Raw genomic sequence first — 14,600 nt, 5'->3', positions numbered from 1 at the left:
TCCCTCCCCCCTTCCCCCCCCCCCCTTTCTCTTCTTCTCTTTTTTCTCTCTTTCCCTCCTTTTTTGTTTCTTTTCCTCCTCCCTATATATACCCCTCTTCCCCCCTCTCTTCCTCCCAATTGTTCTCTTCTCTTTTCCTATCTTCAATAAACCACAGATACCCACCAATTCCCGTCACTTCTTTTCAAGCCACTCATTTTTTTTGTATTTGAAACTTCCCACGCCTACAATTCCAATCCGACATCATGTCCACAGCCCAAGAAACATGCCAGCGTGTCTTCCCCGAAAAGTTATACGCATCAGTCACTTGCACCACACTCCATGTGGCTGCTGGCAGGCCTACTACTCAGAACACTAGCAAAGAAACAAGACTATGAGCATCAATCTTCCAGTAAAGAGATAACAAGAGTACACACACACACACTTCACATAGCGCCCGAGCTTCTCCTCTTGATCAAGGAAGCCGCTCAAGTTCACCTTGCCGGAGCTTTCGCAAATCGAACCATTGACTCTTAGAGACCCTCAATCCCGTTTAAAGTCGATGTAAGACGATTTTTTCAATACTTGCCAACTAATAGTGACCTGGCACCGGTTGCAATTCAACAAGAAATCATGAACAGGATGTAATTTGGACGCTACTGCATGGACCTCTGATTCACGAGAGCATCAAAGACGACATGATGGTGATGCTCTAAGCTGCATAGTAGGGAGAGTTGGACACGCTCAAGAAAATCCAAGGGGCCAACTTCAAGAAGACTTGGAACGAGGAATTGGTGAATGATTTTACAGGGTTGATAAATATTACTAGTCATTATCTTACAGCTGGGAGGCTATCGAATGGACGTCGGGCTTGACATGTTTTGCCAGTGTGAGAAGTGTAGGATAAAATGGTGAAGATCTGACGATGCGAAGCAGGGCAGTATCTAGTGGAATAGCCTCAATGGAATAATTTTGTTTTACGAATTTCTTTCTCTTTCTCTCTTTTCTTCTCTTTTTTCTCTCTCTGAATTCCGGCAACGATATGCTTGTGCTTCCGGTGGGTATGATCCGATATGCGCTCGATTCGATACCGGGAATAAAATGTCAAACGAGCATAAAATGAGCTGTCACTAAAGTCGTCATGATTTCTTTGGGTTTGCATCATCCACGCAACCTCGCCTTGATTTGCCCTTTCAGCACAGAGGGAGCAAACCCACAGAGACCCAAGCTGGCGGTTCATACATGGAAGCTGGTCCCAACTCGTCTACTTGGCATGACCAAAAAGGAGCAGATTGTCATTAATATCCAGCTCATCGTGGAGAATTGATCATGCAGGAACCCGTAGATTTGCGAAGTTTCAGATACATGATATGGACAGTGGCTTTGTATTCGGCATGTAAAAGGAAGAGAAAAAGAAAGTTTCCTGCCCGCAGGTGCATGGGTCTCACTATTAGCAACCCATCAGCTCCACATGACATATCAGGGCAAACATGGTTTTCCTTACCAGCCCTAGCATGATACAGCTACAGAATTGTGTCTCACAATATCTGTGCACTAGACAATCTCCAGGCGCCAATCGTTCGGAACCATGGCTTCATTGGCTTACCTCGGGCTCGCCACCCCGGCTCCAGATGGACTCGAGGTCAGACATGCTGGCGAAGCCTTGCCGCTTGGTTTCAGCAGGAGCCGTTGACTAGGATGATCAAGATCAGCTCATAAAAATAGAGACGCACCGGACGACAACGACCGTGCGATGCGTTTCTCGATATGGCTGTTGTTTTTGAGTGAACGAGCAGCTGTATATGATCTGCTGTACTTTTCTCTGGGCATACAACTAGTCAAGGATGCTCCGCAACATCTTCATCATAGACAATGCCCAGCGACACCAACGCCGACGACTATGAGGCTCCCACCCGCATCCGTGTTGGCTTCTTGGCCGACGCCAAACTATGATCACCCTATTACGCGAGGACCCGCCGGCAAGATTGTCGCCATCACGTTGACGGTCTTGGTAGCCCTGATCTTGGTTATGCGTGTATATACTCGACTGCGTGTTGTTAGAAGCTTTGGACTCGATGATATACTTATCCTTATCGCGTTTGTAAGGTTCCCAAAATCCTCCCCAAGGGTGACTGAACGCTCAAACCTGACCGAAACAGTTCCCCTCCGTCGCCCTGACCGTTTGTAGCATCTATTCCGAGTTTGAACTGGGTTGGGACGTACATGTATGGGATCTCCCATTTACAAAATACTCCCCCAGCTCACAAATGAGGTATCTATATTGCCCGACTTCACCTCAATACTCAGTATCCTCTAACCAGCGATCTTCCGGCAGCCTTGTCACTTTTGTTCTTTTCGATATCTCCTCAAACCTCGTGAAGCTGTCGACCCTGGCAATGCTCTACCGGCTCGTCCACACCACAGAATCACGACTGACGGTCATTGTTGTATCAATAGCCGTCTTTGTGGTGGTTAGCGGGCTTTTATTCATGTTTATCACCATCTTCCAGTGCAGGTAAGGCAAAACTTCCACTATTTCGTATTTGTTAGGTACACTAACAGACGGCCTATACAGTCCGGTTTCGGATTACTGGACTCTGTCATCTCAACCGCAAAAGTGTATCGACGAGGCCGCGCATTTGCTCGTGGCTGGTACCATCAACACGGTTACCGACTTTGCCATAGTCGTCCTCCCGATCAAGATGACGGCCGCACTACAGCTGCCGCGGAGGCAGCACATTATCCTCTATGCTCTTTTCTGTACTGGATTTTGTGCCTGCGCGGCTGGCTGCGTAAGAACCTACTATACTTGGATTTTGACAACAAAATATGACAAGACCGTAAGCCACGACTCGAGTATAATAGATCTCTACTTTGCCCCATGCTAATATATGCCAGTGGTATGGATGGACCGTCTGGATTAGTAGCGTTATTGAGTTGTACCTCGGCATCGTGAGTTGATCTTCTTCTATCCAGACTTTGCTGCGACCGAGGTCCTAACATGAGAGCCCAGGCCTGCGCCTCTATACCTGCATGCCGACACTTTTTCACCCATCGCCATGGCGCTCTTGTTGACTCGGCACACAAGTCGGGCGACCACAGTCACCACAGCAAGCTCAGTAAGCTGAGCCGGGCCGCCAGCTTGAGGCTGAGCAGGCGGAAAACAAGAAGGTCAGTAATTTGGGATTTTCACAAGACAAGTATTGTGTCGCAGTGCGAAAATTCAGTACATCTTTCGAATCCCCCTTCTCCCCTGAAAGATCAATAGTCACAGAAGTTTACTAACCAAACCTGTCTTGCCAAAAACAGACTATCCGTGACGATATCAACGCTCATCGAGACAAGCTATCACCGGATGCCGAGCGCGGAACTGTCCGAGGACCGCCTGAGCGCCACGACTTGGCTGGCCAACGAGTCCATGGTAGCCTTGAACGAGATGCTCGCCGTGCCGCCTCGTGCCGAGCTGCGCCCGTTGACTGGACCACCAGTTCGTCCGGCGTCCGCGGATGGACAGCGTACGCCCACGAGAGCGTGGGCGGATAATATTTCGAGGGAGCAAGAGTCGGAGAACGGGCGACCGAAGACTGCTGTCTGAGAGATGATATAGACTAAATTAGACATAAAGTTGACAAGATCAATGATTTTTGATTGCCACGAATTAATACAATGGGGAGCGATGCTCATGGTGTCATTTATCAAAAATTCAATGTAATAATTTGCACACGTTGTACACTTGCAGCAAAAGAGAATGAGTACCACGGTTCAACTTGAATTGCTCATAGCCAACATACGCAAATATATGATAGCTATGGAGAGAATTTAGATCTATGTCTTGGTCTTTCGACTTCTCCCAGTCCTCTTTGATTTCGCCGGGCCTGTGCCAGTACCATCTTCGTAATCGTCATCAATATCATCATTTTCAACCGCCGTCCCATCCTCACCACCATCATCCTCTGCTGTGGCGGCATTGTTTCGCTGTTTTCGTTTACGGCCACTAGCAGGAGTGCCCTGGCCTACCTCTACAGGCGCTTCAAGGCTTTGTCCATCCACGGAAACATTGGCGCGCAACTTGTTTACTGCATTCACCATGCGCTTACTCGTCTGAGTTCTCTGTCTTGGTGCAAAAGCCTCTTTGGCACCAACACCGACGCTGCCTTCGAAAAATCTGGTGATATTGCTCTGTGTGCCCTCGGCGTCCCGTCGATTCATGTCCCGTATCACGGGGACGAGAACCTCATCGGTACGTTCCGGGCTCCAGCCAATGGTCGACATGAGAAATCGGCGTAGCCCTTCAACGTCGGGCACACCCCATTGAAATTGCTCGGGATTGCTATCAACTTCGGGTTTGATGTAGGCCTCAAAAACGGCCGGGTTGGGGAAGCCCAATGGCAGAAAAAGCTTCGTGGCTTGAGACTTTCGAAACTTCTTACGGAACGGAGAGCCAGCGTCGGCTTCCTTAGGACGACTCTCAAGCTGCACCTCTTTCCACCAGTCACGAAAAGCCTCGAGGCCTTGGATACCAGGGAACTCGGATAGAATCTCCACTGCCGTCACAGGACCAACTCCCGGAAGTCCCTCCGTATAATCAGAGCCGAGCAGCTGCGCCAGAGCAATAAGTTGTTCTCGCGATAAAGATAGCTCCTTCTCGAGATCATTCCCCAGATAGCATTCGACGAACTTGTTGCTGTTGAACATGTTCTTGTAAACTCGCGTTCCGCCGAAAAGGAAGATATCGGAATCGTCAGTCACGATTCCATCGACCAGCCCGAGTCGCACCAGCTCAGCACACTGCGCTTCGGCTTCCATTGGTGCTGTGATGTAAGGAATGCCAAAGAAGCGCAGTAGCGCTTGGCATTCGGTAATCATGACTTGCGTGACTTCATCTGCATCTCGCCGGTCCTTCTTCTGCTGTGTTCGTAGCGCTTTCAGCTCTCGCTCATAGGCTTCAATGTTTTCCTTTTCAGATTTGTTGTTGAGCTGGCTCGCAAAACGCGCATGCTCTTCTGCTTCCTCTGCGAGCTGGGCAAGGAGCTCTTTGTCTTCTGGGTCACTATACTCCTCTTCCTCAACTTCATTGTCTTCAATAAACATGTCGCCATTCTCGTCAACAACAACCTTGGCAGAGGTACCAGCGATTTCCGTAGTTGAAGTCACATCATGAGTGGTTGGCTCCGTGGCAACCTTTTCCGTTGCAATCGGATCCTCGGCCGGAACTGCAACATCAACTTCCTCGAATTCTGGCTCTGGACTTTCGACTTGTTCATTACTGGCTTCTGTTGCTGTGTCTTGAGGACCCAGGATATCGACTTCCTCAAATTCAAAATCAGGTTCTGGAGACGAGGATGCTTGACGCGATGGAGTTTTCCTTTGACTCCTTGGCGGAGACGCTTTTTCGACATCATGAACAGCTTTACTATCAGATTCATTGACAGGTAACAATTCGCCGTCCTTTAGAGCCTTAGGGTCTGGCACCGGTGGATCAACGCGCGTCAAGGTGGCTGGCGACAACCTTGGCTTCTCTTGTGCTGTTGGTGGCTGCGGAGGTGGAGCATCGAGAACCTCGACGTCGCTATCGTCCTCATCGGACTCAATTTCAATGATTGCTTCCTTTTGTCGTCGTTTCTCTGCTTCCAGAGCTGCCTCGCGATCTTCTTCGTTGATCTCCTTTTCTCGCGCTCTCTGTGTCTTCATAGATTCACGAATATCAGTATCCTCCTGCTCCATCCAAGGTGGCAGGGGACGAGGCGCTTCATTGTCCATTTCTTCATGTTCTTCATCTCTTTCAAATCCTCCAGCCATATCATCATCGGCGACGAAACCGCCAGCTAGTTCATCATCCAATGTTTCACGAGGCGCTGTGCCATCAGTGTTCGACTTCCCCGGCTCTGGTTTCTTCGCGAATATACTAGACTTCCACACCAGCTTTTCGAATGGCAATGGGCCACCAAATGGATTCGGTTTACTGAGAAACATTGGCGCAGCCACTGGCTTCGTCGGGCGCATCGTCTTCTTCTTCTTCGCCTTGGAAAGTGCCACGCTCAAATCCATCTCGTCATCGCTTTCGACGCTTTCACTTCGTCGCCGCTTTCTAATTGAGGCATTCGCCCGGTTGTTGACAATGTGTGCAATCATACTTCCACTTGCAGCAGTCACAGGCTTGGCCTGATCCACAGCTTTCTGTTTCCAGACCGGTGCCGGCACATCTTCGAATTCCTCATCTTCGCCCTCTTCCTGAGAAGACTCGACATGATGTTGACTCTTCATGGACATTGCAATGGCGCGATCAAGGTCCTCTTCTTCGTCAGCCTCGAAAAGACTATCGATCGATTTGGAGGGGTCTTGAACAAATAGAGAATCTTCATCCTCATCCTCTAGCGGGACCTCGAGACCATTCTCTTCTCGCCTTGAATCATATAGTTGTTGTCGCCTTTCGGCAGCCTCGCGTACGTGAGATGGTATTTTAGGCAGTCGGTTCACGCCCTCAATAGGCACATCCTCAAAATCATCCTCGTCTTCCCACTCGTCTTCGTCCTCCTTTTTCTGATACTGGAATTCTAGGGCATCGACATCAATGGGTTTGTGCATCTGTCCTACATCCTTCTCCTTGCTCACGACGCCCAATGCCCATCCTCCCTCGACACCGTCGTTCTTGACTAGGATATATTCACGGTCCTTTTCACCAGCAATACGAGCGGCTCCATTGATTGTGAGGTCCAGGCCTGTCATTCCAGCTTCCTTCATCAAGCGTTGCGTTAGGCGATTTCTCTCCTGAACTCTCTCAATCTGGAATCTTGAGAAATCCATTCGGTTTGGAAACATCTCTTCCAGTTGCTCCTTGCTGAGACCCATTCGAAGTCTGCTGCGTACTCGTGCCGCATTCAAAATATTGTACCGATCAGCGGGAGGTAGACTCTTGAAAAACTCGCCATCAAAGTCGATCTTGCTAAAGTCGTACAGGTTAATGTCCTCGCCGCTGTTGAACTGTCTAGCATATTCCTCAAGCTCGGCAATGCTCATTATACGTGGGTCGTCGGGCTTTCCCATGCCTTCAATGCTCGTGTGCATGTCCGGTAAGTGGTAAGCATCCTGTTTGAAGAACTTTCTGTTTTTCTGACGCTCCTGCTGGCTCATCCCGAGCTCGTCTACGTAGACGAGCTTGTCGGCATCTGGAATCTCCTCGGTGGGCTCGACGACCTCGGGTCTCTCGCCGCCCTGCTTCTCAAGCTCGCGTTGCCTTTTACGCTTATCGCCCTCCTCCTCGGCGATGCGCTGCATCTGCACGGCGAGCAGCTTGCCCGCTGTGCGCACGGCATCTTCCCTCCTGCCCTCCCTCCTCTGCTTGCGCGAGGTAATGGTCTGGCGCTTGAGGGCAGGTGCGCCGCCGTCAAAGACAAAGACGGGTCGGATGCCGAACCACAGCAGCTTGCATATGCGGCGGAAGAAGCCGACGACATGGGAGTTGCGCAGCGCATTGCCCTCCTTGTCGCGCACCGCTTTGAGGAACTGGTAAATCCAGATCGAGGCATCGACAGCGAGGCGCTTGCGGTTCAGGGTCGCGAGGTTGGTCGGTCGCGCGCAGGGTTGAATCACGGTCCAGAGGCCGTTCACACCCATCTTGTCCGAGGTCTATCGGATGACGTCTATGATGGCTTCATGAGGCAGATCAGCGACTTGTAGATGCTCAAGGATATGGAATAGAAGCTGTCATGGTTCATCAAATGAAGACAGGACCATTCTATCATACAATGGAAACAATGATGGCAGGAAAGGAAAGGAAAGATTTGTATTGAGAAATTGGTCAGATATGAAAAAGGTATGCGCTTCTGCCTACGGAATGTTTCTTCCATCAGCTCGGGATCCAATGATGATGACGTTGATCTTTAGCGCGTCGATCGCGCGCTATCTGGGGTCCCCCTTCCAGAGGAACACTGCTAGAGAGCCCCGCTAGAACCCCACTACAACGCCAAACCCAGTGACCGGACAGTGGCAGACACGAGTCAAATCGGGCACCTCGCTTGTAGCATCAAAATCCCCATCGATCTAAATAAGTAACCAGGCTTGGAGTCTCCGACGATTATGAAAATTATCGCGGGTTGACATTCTGGCATTGACCGAAACAAGGCGTTGTAAAGGGTATCAAAATGGACGCATCAGCTTCATCAGCAGAGCAGCCCGAAGCACCGGCTGCTAATTTGAACAAGGCCGAAGCCGAGTCTTATTTGCAGTCCCTCATCAACAAGACCCTGAGAGTCTACACCACAGACGCCCGTCTATTTGTGGGCACCTTCAAGTGCACCGATCCGGTTTGTCAACTACAGTCTAGATCATTTATATTGTATTATCCAGCTAACCAAACTTGACAGCAAAGCAATCTTGTGCTCTCGCTCACCCATGAGTACCGGCAACCCTCGCAGCAAAAACTTCTCGAGGCCGCTGCTGCGAGTCTGGAATCGGATACACTCCGGGCTGAGATGACCTCGCGGTACTTGGGCTTGGTAGTGGTGCCCGGCGAGCACATTGTCAAGATCGAGGTCGAGGAGTTTGTCAGCCAAATGAAGAACCGTTCGATTCTGGGGAGACCAGATATCTACGCCTCGGCCTGAAAGCGGTGTTGTGTCAGACTGCACGACGACTCTACACGAGCAGTCTCGTCAGGCAACGCATACCGGATCGCAAGGGTATTCCCCTGCTTTGGCAAAAGTCAAATCATACTAGTCAAGCACCGAAGGCTGATTGCCATATTGAGCTTGGCATCATCGGTCGTTTGTGAGCATATCGATGGCACCAAGATGTCACGGCGACTGAGGAATGAACATTTGCGCTGAATGTCCAGTGCATGCTGCAATCTGGTTACGCAGAGGGCACTCATCGCAGACTCGAGAAAACCGTTGTTTGTATTATGCCCTTGAAAATCGGGTGCTATTATACCCTGCCTAATACTTATATAATGCTCATGCAAACGCCTTTAGATGAATACCCAATGAACCATTCTTCTCCTTTTTGAGTCAAACATTAGAATACAGAACATCACGTGGCCACTTTCCCTGACTTCATTAGTAATTCTCTAGCAGCAATTTTAGGGAGCTCTTTGAAGCCTCTGGATTCAGCTCCAGCTGAGGCTTGCTGAAACGTCGTCGAAGTTGGCTCACCAAGCTTCCTTTGACTTGCTTCGCAGTCGAGTCCCGTCCACAATAGTTGCCCATATATGGGCCGTGCTTGCTGAAGACTACACGTTGGCATCTTGCCTTTCTATTCTCCCATCCGTCGTGTTGGCTGTCTGTGCCATGGAACACGCAGATGGTCTCATCGCCGACGCTGAGGAAGTTGCCATGGCCAGGGCCCCACGGACCTTTGCTGTGGCCCGAAGCTTGTAATAGAGGCTGCTGGCTTTTGGGCCACGAGCGTGGGTTCAAGGGATCGCCGCCGTTGTAATGTAGAACCGCGAGCTTGTACTGGTGTGTCCAGCTGCCAGCAGCGGAGTAGACTATACCCTTCCACTTGCCATCCGGGGACTCCAGGAACTGCGGTCCTTCATTGATACCATGTGCACCATTATCGTCAGAAGTGAACTCCCACGTGTGTTCCGGCGCCGAAATCATCACGGGATGTGAAGCAGCGATCGTCGGGTCGTCGAGTTTCAGAATGAACAGCTGCTGGGTAAGATCTGAATGACCATGGTCGTCGAGCGGCCAGCCAGAATAGACAAAATAGAGCGTGTTATCCAGCTCAAAGACCGTCCCATCGGTCGCCCACTGATCTGGCATGCCGAGAATGCGCCCTAGAAACTCCCATTGTCCTAGGGTCGGATCCTCATTCGCTGGGGGCCCTCCGAGCACGTACATCCGGTGACTTCCGCTGCCGCGAGCTGGATTGGCTGCGGCATAGTAGATATACCATCTTCCCCGAATGGCATGAAGTTCAGGTGCCCACAGATCTGCTGAATGCTCTGTACAAGGTGGCGGTCTCCTGCGTGACGTTAATTTTTGTCACCTGGGGAAGAAATGCAACGAAATTTCGTTTCGAGTAATAACTTACCATATAACCGCTTTTCTGGCGCTCTCCTCGAAGGATGCCAAATATTTTGAAGTCCATATCTCGATCCTGTTACCCTTGGTAAAAGTCTGGAGTGAGTATCAGTTTCCGTTGCACAGCATCCGAGTCCAAGGGGCACTTTAAAAGCGGCGAGGGCACAATACCATGTAATACTGCCGATGGGCACGAACGACAAAAGGGTCAGGAGTGCTCTCGACCGTGAGGGTGAGGCACTCATGGTTATACTGCATGTCCAGGGCTGTGGAATGATCGATCCTTGGGGGACAGATGAAGTTGCTAATCCGCTGGCAAATGGTCTTCTTCTTTCTCGCCTCGAGTTCTAGAAGTCGCACCTCATGCCAGTATTGCACCTTTTCCAGATCATCGGTGCTACCACTGCCGGCCGTGGTGTCGCCCGGTGTCTCCTCTCCATCGCCTCCGCGCAGCCATTGTTCAATATCGGCGTAGTCCCTCATGTCGCTTCAGCTGGAACAGGCCTGCTGCCCGCCATTCGATCATCAAGCAAAGAAAATCTTGGCTAGGACGGGGGAAAGGAGGGAAAGGAAAGAAAATGCGTCACCGCATCGCCTGGGATGGGCCGGCGCTTATATGAAAGCATCTTCTGCATCTGCAACTCTAGACAAAGCAATTATATTGTGCCGCCGCTTTGTGCCTCCTGAGAAAACGGGATGCTTCGGTTGGTGCGAACTCAGATTGGCGAGAATTTCGGCATCTTGCAACTCTGTCGTCTCGTCCATAGCAAGCAATATGCACAGCATCAAGGTGGCGGACAGACATAACCTAGAGCCAGGATATGGGTATGTATAATTGCATGCTTTGGCCTTTGCCTCCGGGGAAACACAAAATGGCTGGTATGTGACATGACGGTCACACGTCCTGCCCCAGAGATCCTGTTTTCCCCCTTTCCCCTTATCCATGCTTGGTGAGCTTAATCTGGGCACGGGAAATATCTTGAAACAGCGGGGCCATCTCTTCTGGAAAACGCCAACTGGATTAGACTTTGTAACAACTTTCTTATCCCTGGTAGATCCTGCTTTTACATATTGCCCATACAGTATCACCATGTAGAGATAGATGCTGTCCAACTCCAGTCCCCGAAAAAGATTGTTCCAGTTGTGGTTCAGCCACCTGCAGTCTGCTGCACAACACAACCTCCGCGTGTATCCGTAAACATGACTACTTGCCCCTCAGCCTGTCTGCAGTGCATGAGCTCATTGCTTTTCGCGGCGATGTGGATGCACAGTTCACTGGGATGACTCACAAGATATTGACACAATTGAGACAAGTGACGGATTGGTTGGGGTTATCGAGAAGACCAAGAGCTGCGACCTGCAGAAAAGTGAGCGAACGTCGTGCAATGTACCTGAATTCAGGAGACAGTGGCTTTACTGCCTTGTTTTCCGTGCAGATATGGCGCCCACCGTCGGATGACTAATCATTGCCTCTGGCACCCGACTCCGACCAATAGATGATGTGAAGAGGCTCCAATAGAGGATGATCGCCTCGGTCATTGTGCATTGAATATGGTCATTGCCGCTCTTCAAGTTCTCCATATACAAGCTTTCAGGGGGCTTTCATGGTGGCGGCATCATCTCGTTATTTTTCCCAACTCTGAGCGTGACATGAATCGTTAGTTCATAACAGACTTGATCATTGTAGTATAAACTATTTTTCGAAAGTATTGGATCCAAAGGATGAATTTCACTCTGGTATCTCCGAAATCAGGCCATTCTCGGATATCACTGGCTTGAATCATGGCCAACAAGATTATCGAACCAGCAGATGAGTGTGGCGTCTTTGCATTTGGCGCGACGATCAGGCTGAGATGGGAAAGCATATAACAATTCAAAACATGCAAAATAAGTTGCATCCGGACCGCGGTGTATTCAGCTTCGCAATAAGTGTCTTGTCCTCCTGGGCGGTTGCAAGTTGAGAACACATTCCGCACGTGTCAGCATGAATTAGACGTCAAGATCATGCTTTCTCTATACAATACGCTAAACCTGCAACGTGCCAGTAATTTCAGGATGCTCGGTCCTCAATCATTGGCCGTGTTTACCAATCATGTTGTTGAGCAAGCTCTGAAGTAAATATTCTAGCTAATAAGTCACCACATAGACGACTATGGCTCAACGATGACCCTGCTGTGACTCGGTTCGATGTATGGAGTCGGCCACCTCTTTTGGGTACTTTTTAGATAATAAGTCATGGCATACGAAATTATAGTTTGGCTGTACTGGTATAATTATCGGCAAGTCTCTAGGAAAGGTATATAAGTGTTTGGAATAAGGCGATCGCCGCTTGGTTCTGCCAGATTAAGATCTCGAATGTTCACAACACATTATTGCACACTTCGGTTATGGCATCTTTCAACAAGGCAGATATGGTAGAATCGATGATTCCGGACTGTCGATACAGCCATTTGTATGATATCACAAATAGTGTGCTTGTGGTTCATTGTGATATGAGCATGTTACAGTGTGGCGGAATCGGTCAGGTCAAGTTTTGATACTGTCCAGTGCTATTCTGCATTGGAATAGCTCAGCCCTACGAGGACGGAGTCAGACCCCTGGGAAATGAACCGCCCTAGGACCACTCTCAGTATTTCGAAAGAATGTTCCAAGCAAAACTGACCCCTACAGAATGATATAAGGCTTCCTTGAGATGATGATCAACCAAGAATGACCCGTTTGCGCCCTGATGGATAAGCAGCAGGGTATTGAGTTGTGAAAGGAGCGAGGGCATGACATGATCTTAGTCCTTTTGTATCGTCCTTCTATTGTACGTACTGAGCTCGTGTAAGGCCCTTGACAAACATTTTTCTATGGCCTGGCGGCAAGATGGAATTATTTGGTGTGCTTTTGTTGTCTTGAAATATGTGCTGTCCAATGAATACATTGAGGTACCATTTTGACTTGCAAATCTGATACTTGAGCCTTATTGTATCACAACCACGTTCATGTGATCCTTTCAACCTCGTAGCCAGATAAGGATGTTGCAGTGCTTTTAGCAGTTGCTAATGTGTTAATTGGCAACAGCATATTCCATCCACGATCGTCGCACCTCTTAATTATTGTCTGTTGGTTGCAACTCTGAGAGACGCAATCGCAAATACCGATCGTCGCCTGCACAGACTTCAAAGTGCACGGCAGTAGAATGAAGTGAACCCTGGCATTTCTGGGGATGGTGGCTGTTGATCAAGTAATTCGTAGAGGGCAAATCGTGCAATTTTCAATTCCATTCTGTGTACTCTGTAGTATGATTTCTTTTGCTAACGATATCTAACGTCGCTTGGGTCGGTCGAGTATTTAAACAAGAATAGCAGAGTGGAACTGGACGAATCGCCCGATGTGAATGGAATCTAGATTCTTGGCCTATGCGAGCTTCTTCTGCATTGTTTAACCTTCGGTACAGCCAAGATTGGTCACGTAGGAGGAGCTGAAAGCATGTGTACGCGTACGTGGATGTTTAGGTATGTATATGTAAAAGCATGTGTGTGTGTGTAAGTGCTTGCTTACCTTGCATGCGTGTTTATCGCGGCGTTTTCGATGCAAAGTCGGAACGTGTACCGCTTAGACATCCGATGACTTCGCACACCTACGAGAACGGGAACCGGAGCCTCGGGAGTTTGAGGCAAGGCAAACAGGTCATGATCAAACGCGTGTTGCATGATCTTGCATCACTCTACTGCTACAAACTTTACGGGTCGGGTCTCGCGACCCCGATCTGATTACTTCGTGGGCCTCAGACTCAGCCGATCAAAGTGTGGATGGATAATGTAGCTTCCGAATGTTTGGGGGTCCCGGTTTCTAGAACAGCACGGATATGGGAAGAAAAGGTGCCGAGCATGTCTCATGATGAGATCCAAATGCGGCAAAGACCAGTACAGCCAGGTCGGGTCGGTCCTAACTAAAGGTAGTTTACAGTATTATCCAGGTCACTAAGGTACCTGGTGAGCACCGGTATACTTTTCAGTCATGGACGTTAAGCTCAATTGAAATCCATTTTGCTTGTTATCATTGCATTTTTGCGATGGAGCGTTGAAGAATAAACAGGACAGGACACGGCAGGACAAGCCTATGGTAGCGAGGCCAGACATAATTACTGTGTACAACGCAGACTGGGGGCCAAAATAATCGACAGCGTCCCGAGCTAAGGACCAGGTCACAGACATAGGGTCTTACAAGGGGGACCTGGACTGATCTCCAAGTCGCGCCTCACCGTTCAGCTCCATCGCCTGCGGGGACGGTGGGAATTTGGGCGAAATAGCGCTGGCAATCCACTGGAGCCGATGGACACACGATTAGCTTCTAAAAAGTCCTTATTGTTAAGGTTAACTGGACTCTAAATTGGCAGCACTCTCAACTCTTGTCGTCGCATATTGATGAATGATTCTACTACCGTCGAGGGCCACGACGCAACCTCAAACGGATGCAACTCTGATCAAGGAAGGAAAAGGCAGGAGAGAGACGGCAGACACCGTTGTCATCGTATGTGCCAGAGATGATAAACATGGGCAACGTCATTCATTCCCGGTCAATTCCACCTGGAGGTTGGGCGTATTCCCG

The 14,600-nt window shown here is 49.5% G+C and overlaps 5 protein-coding genes across 5 annotated transcripts; 3 read left to right on the top strand and 2 right to left on the bottom strand.

The window, feature by feature from the left end:
* Nucleotides 1–1,879: 1,879 nt before the first annotated feature.
* On the top strand, nt 1,880–2,940 carry PFICI_06984 (uncharacterized protein; the record flags this gene model as incomplete). The annotated part of the gene is made up of 5 exons (XM_007835565.1): nt 1,880–2,080; nt 2,139–2,251; nt 2,315–2,494; nt 2,555–2,819; nt 2,878–2,940. 5 exons carry the CDS (start codon nt 1,880–1,882, stop codon nt 2,938–2,940), a joined length of 822 nt encoding a protein of 273 aa, XP_007833756.1.
* A 394-nt stretch (nt 2,941–3,334) lies between these two features.
* Nucleotides 3,335–3,574, top strand: PFICI_06983 (uncharacterized protein; the record flags this gene model as incomplete). The annotated part of the gene is made up of 1 exon (XM_007835564.1): nt 3,335–3,574. The coding sequence occupies one exon, from the start codon at nt 3,335–3,337 to the stop codon at nt 3,572–3,574; it is 240 nt and encodes a 79-aa protein (XP_007833755.1).
* A 230-nt stretch (nt 3,575–3,804) lies between these two features.
* Nucleotides 3,805–7,593, bottom strand: PFICI_06982 (uncharacterized protein; the record flags this gene model as incomplete). Its single annotated transcript, XM_007835563.1, has 1 exon — nt 3,805–7,593. The coding sequence occupies one exon, from the start codon at nt 7,591–7,593 to the stop codon at nt 3,805–3,807; it is 3,789 nt and encodes a 1,262-aa protein (XP_007833754.1).
* Nucleotides 7,594–8,120: 527 nt separating this feature from the next.
* PFICI_06981 (uncharacterized protein) lies at nt 8,121–8,582 on the top strand (the record flags this gene model as incomplete). The annotated part of the gene is made up of 2 exons (XM_007835562.1): nt 8,121–8,282; nt 8,343–8,582. The coding sequence occupies 2 exons, from the start codon at nt 8,121–8,123 to the stop codon at nt 8,580–8,582; spliced, it is 402 nt and encodes a 133-aa protein (XP_007833753.1).
* A 450-nt stretch (nt 8,583–9,032) lies between these two features.
* On the bottom strand, nt 9,033–10,487 carry PFICI_06980 (uncharacterized protein; the record flags this gene model as incomplete). Its single annotated transcript, XM_007835561.1, has 3 exons — nt 9,033–9,945; nt 10,015–10,100; nt 10,176–10,487. 3 exons carry the CDS (start codon nt 10,485–10,487, stop codon nt 9,033–9,035), a joined length of 1,311 nt encoding a protein of 436 aa, XP_007833752.1.
* Nucleotides 10,488–14,600: the final 4,113 nt, after the last annotated feature.

The sequence above is a fragment of the Pestalotiopsis fici genome (genome assembly GCF_000516985.1).
Source record: "Pestalotiopsis fici W106-1 unplaced genomic scaffold PFICI_Scf_4, whole genome shotgun sequence".
Classification (NCBI taxonomy): Eukaryota; Fungi; Ascomycota; class Sordariomycetes; order Amphisphaeriales; family Sporocadaceae; genus Pestalotiopsis; species Pestalotiopsis fici.
Note: the sequence above shows the minus strand (reverse complement) of the source record. Positions and strands in the feature narration are given on the sequence as shown.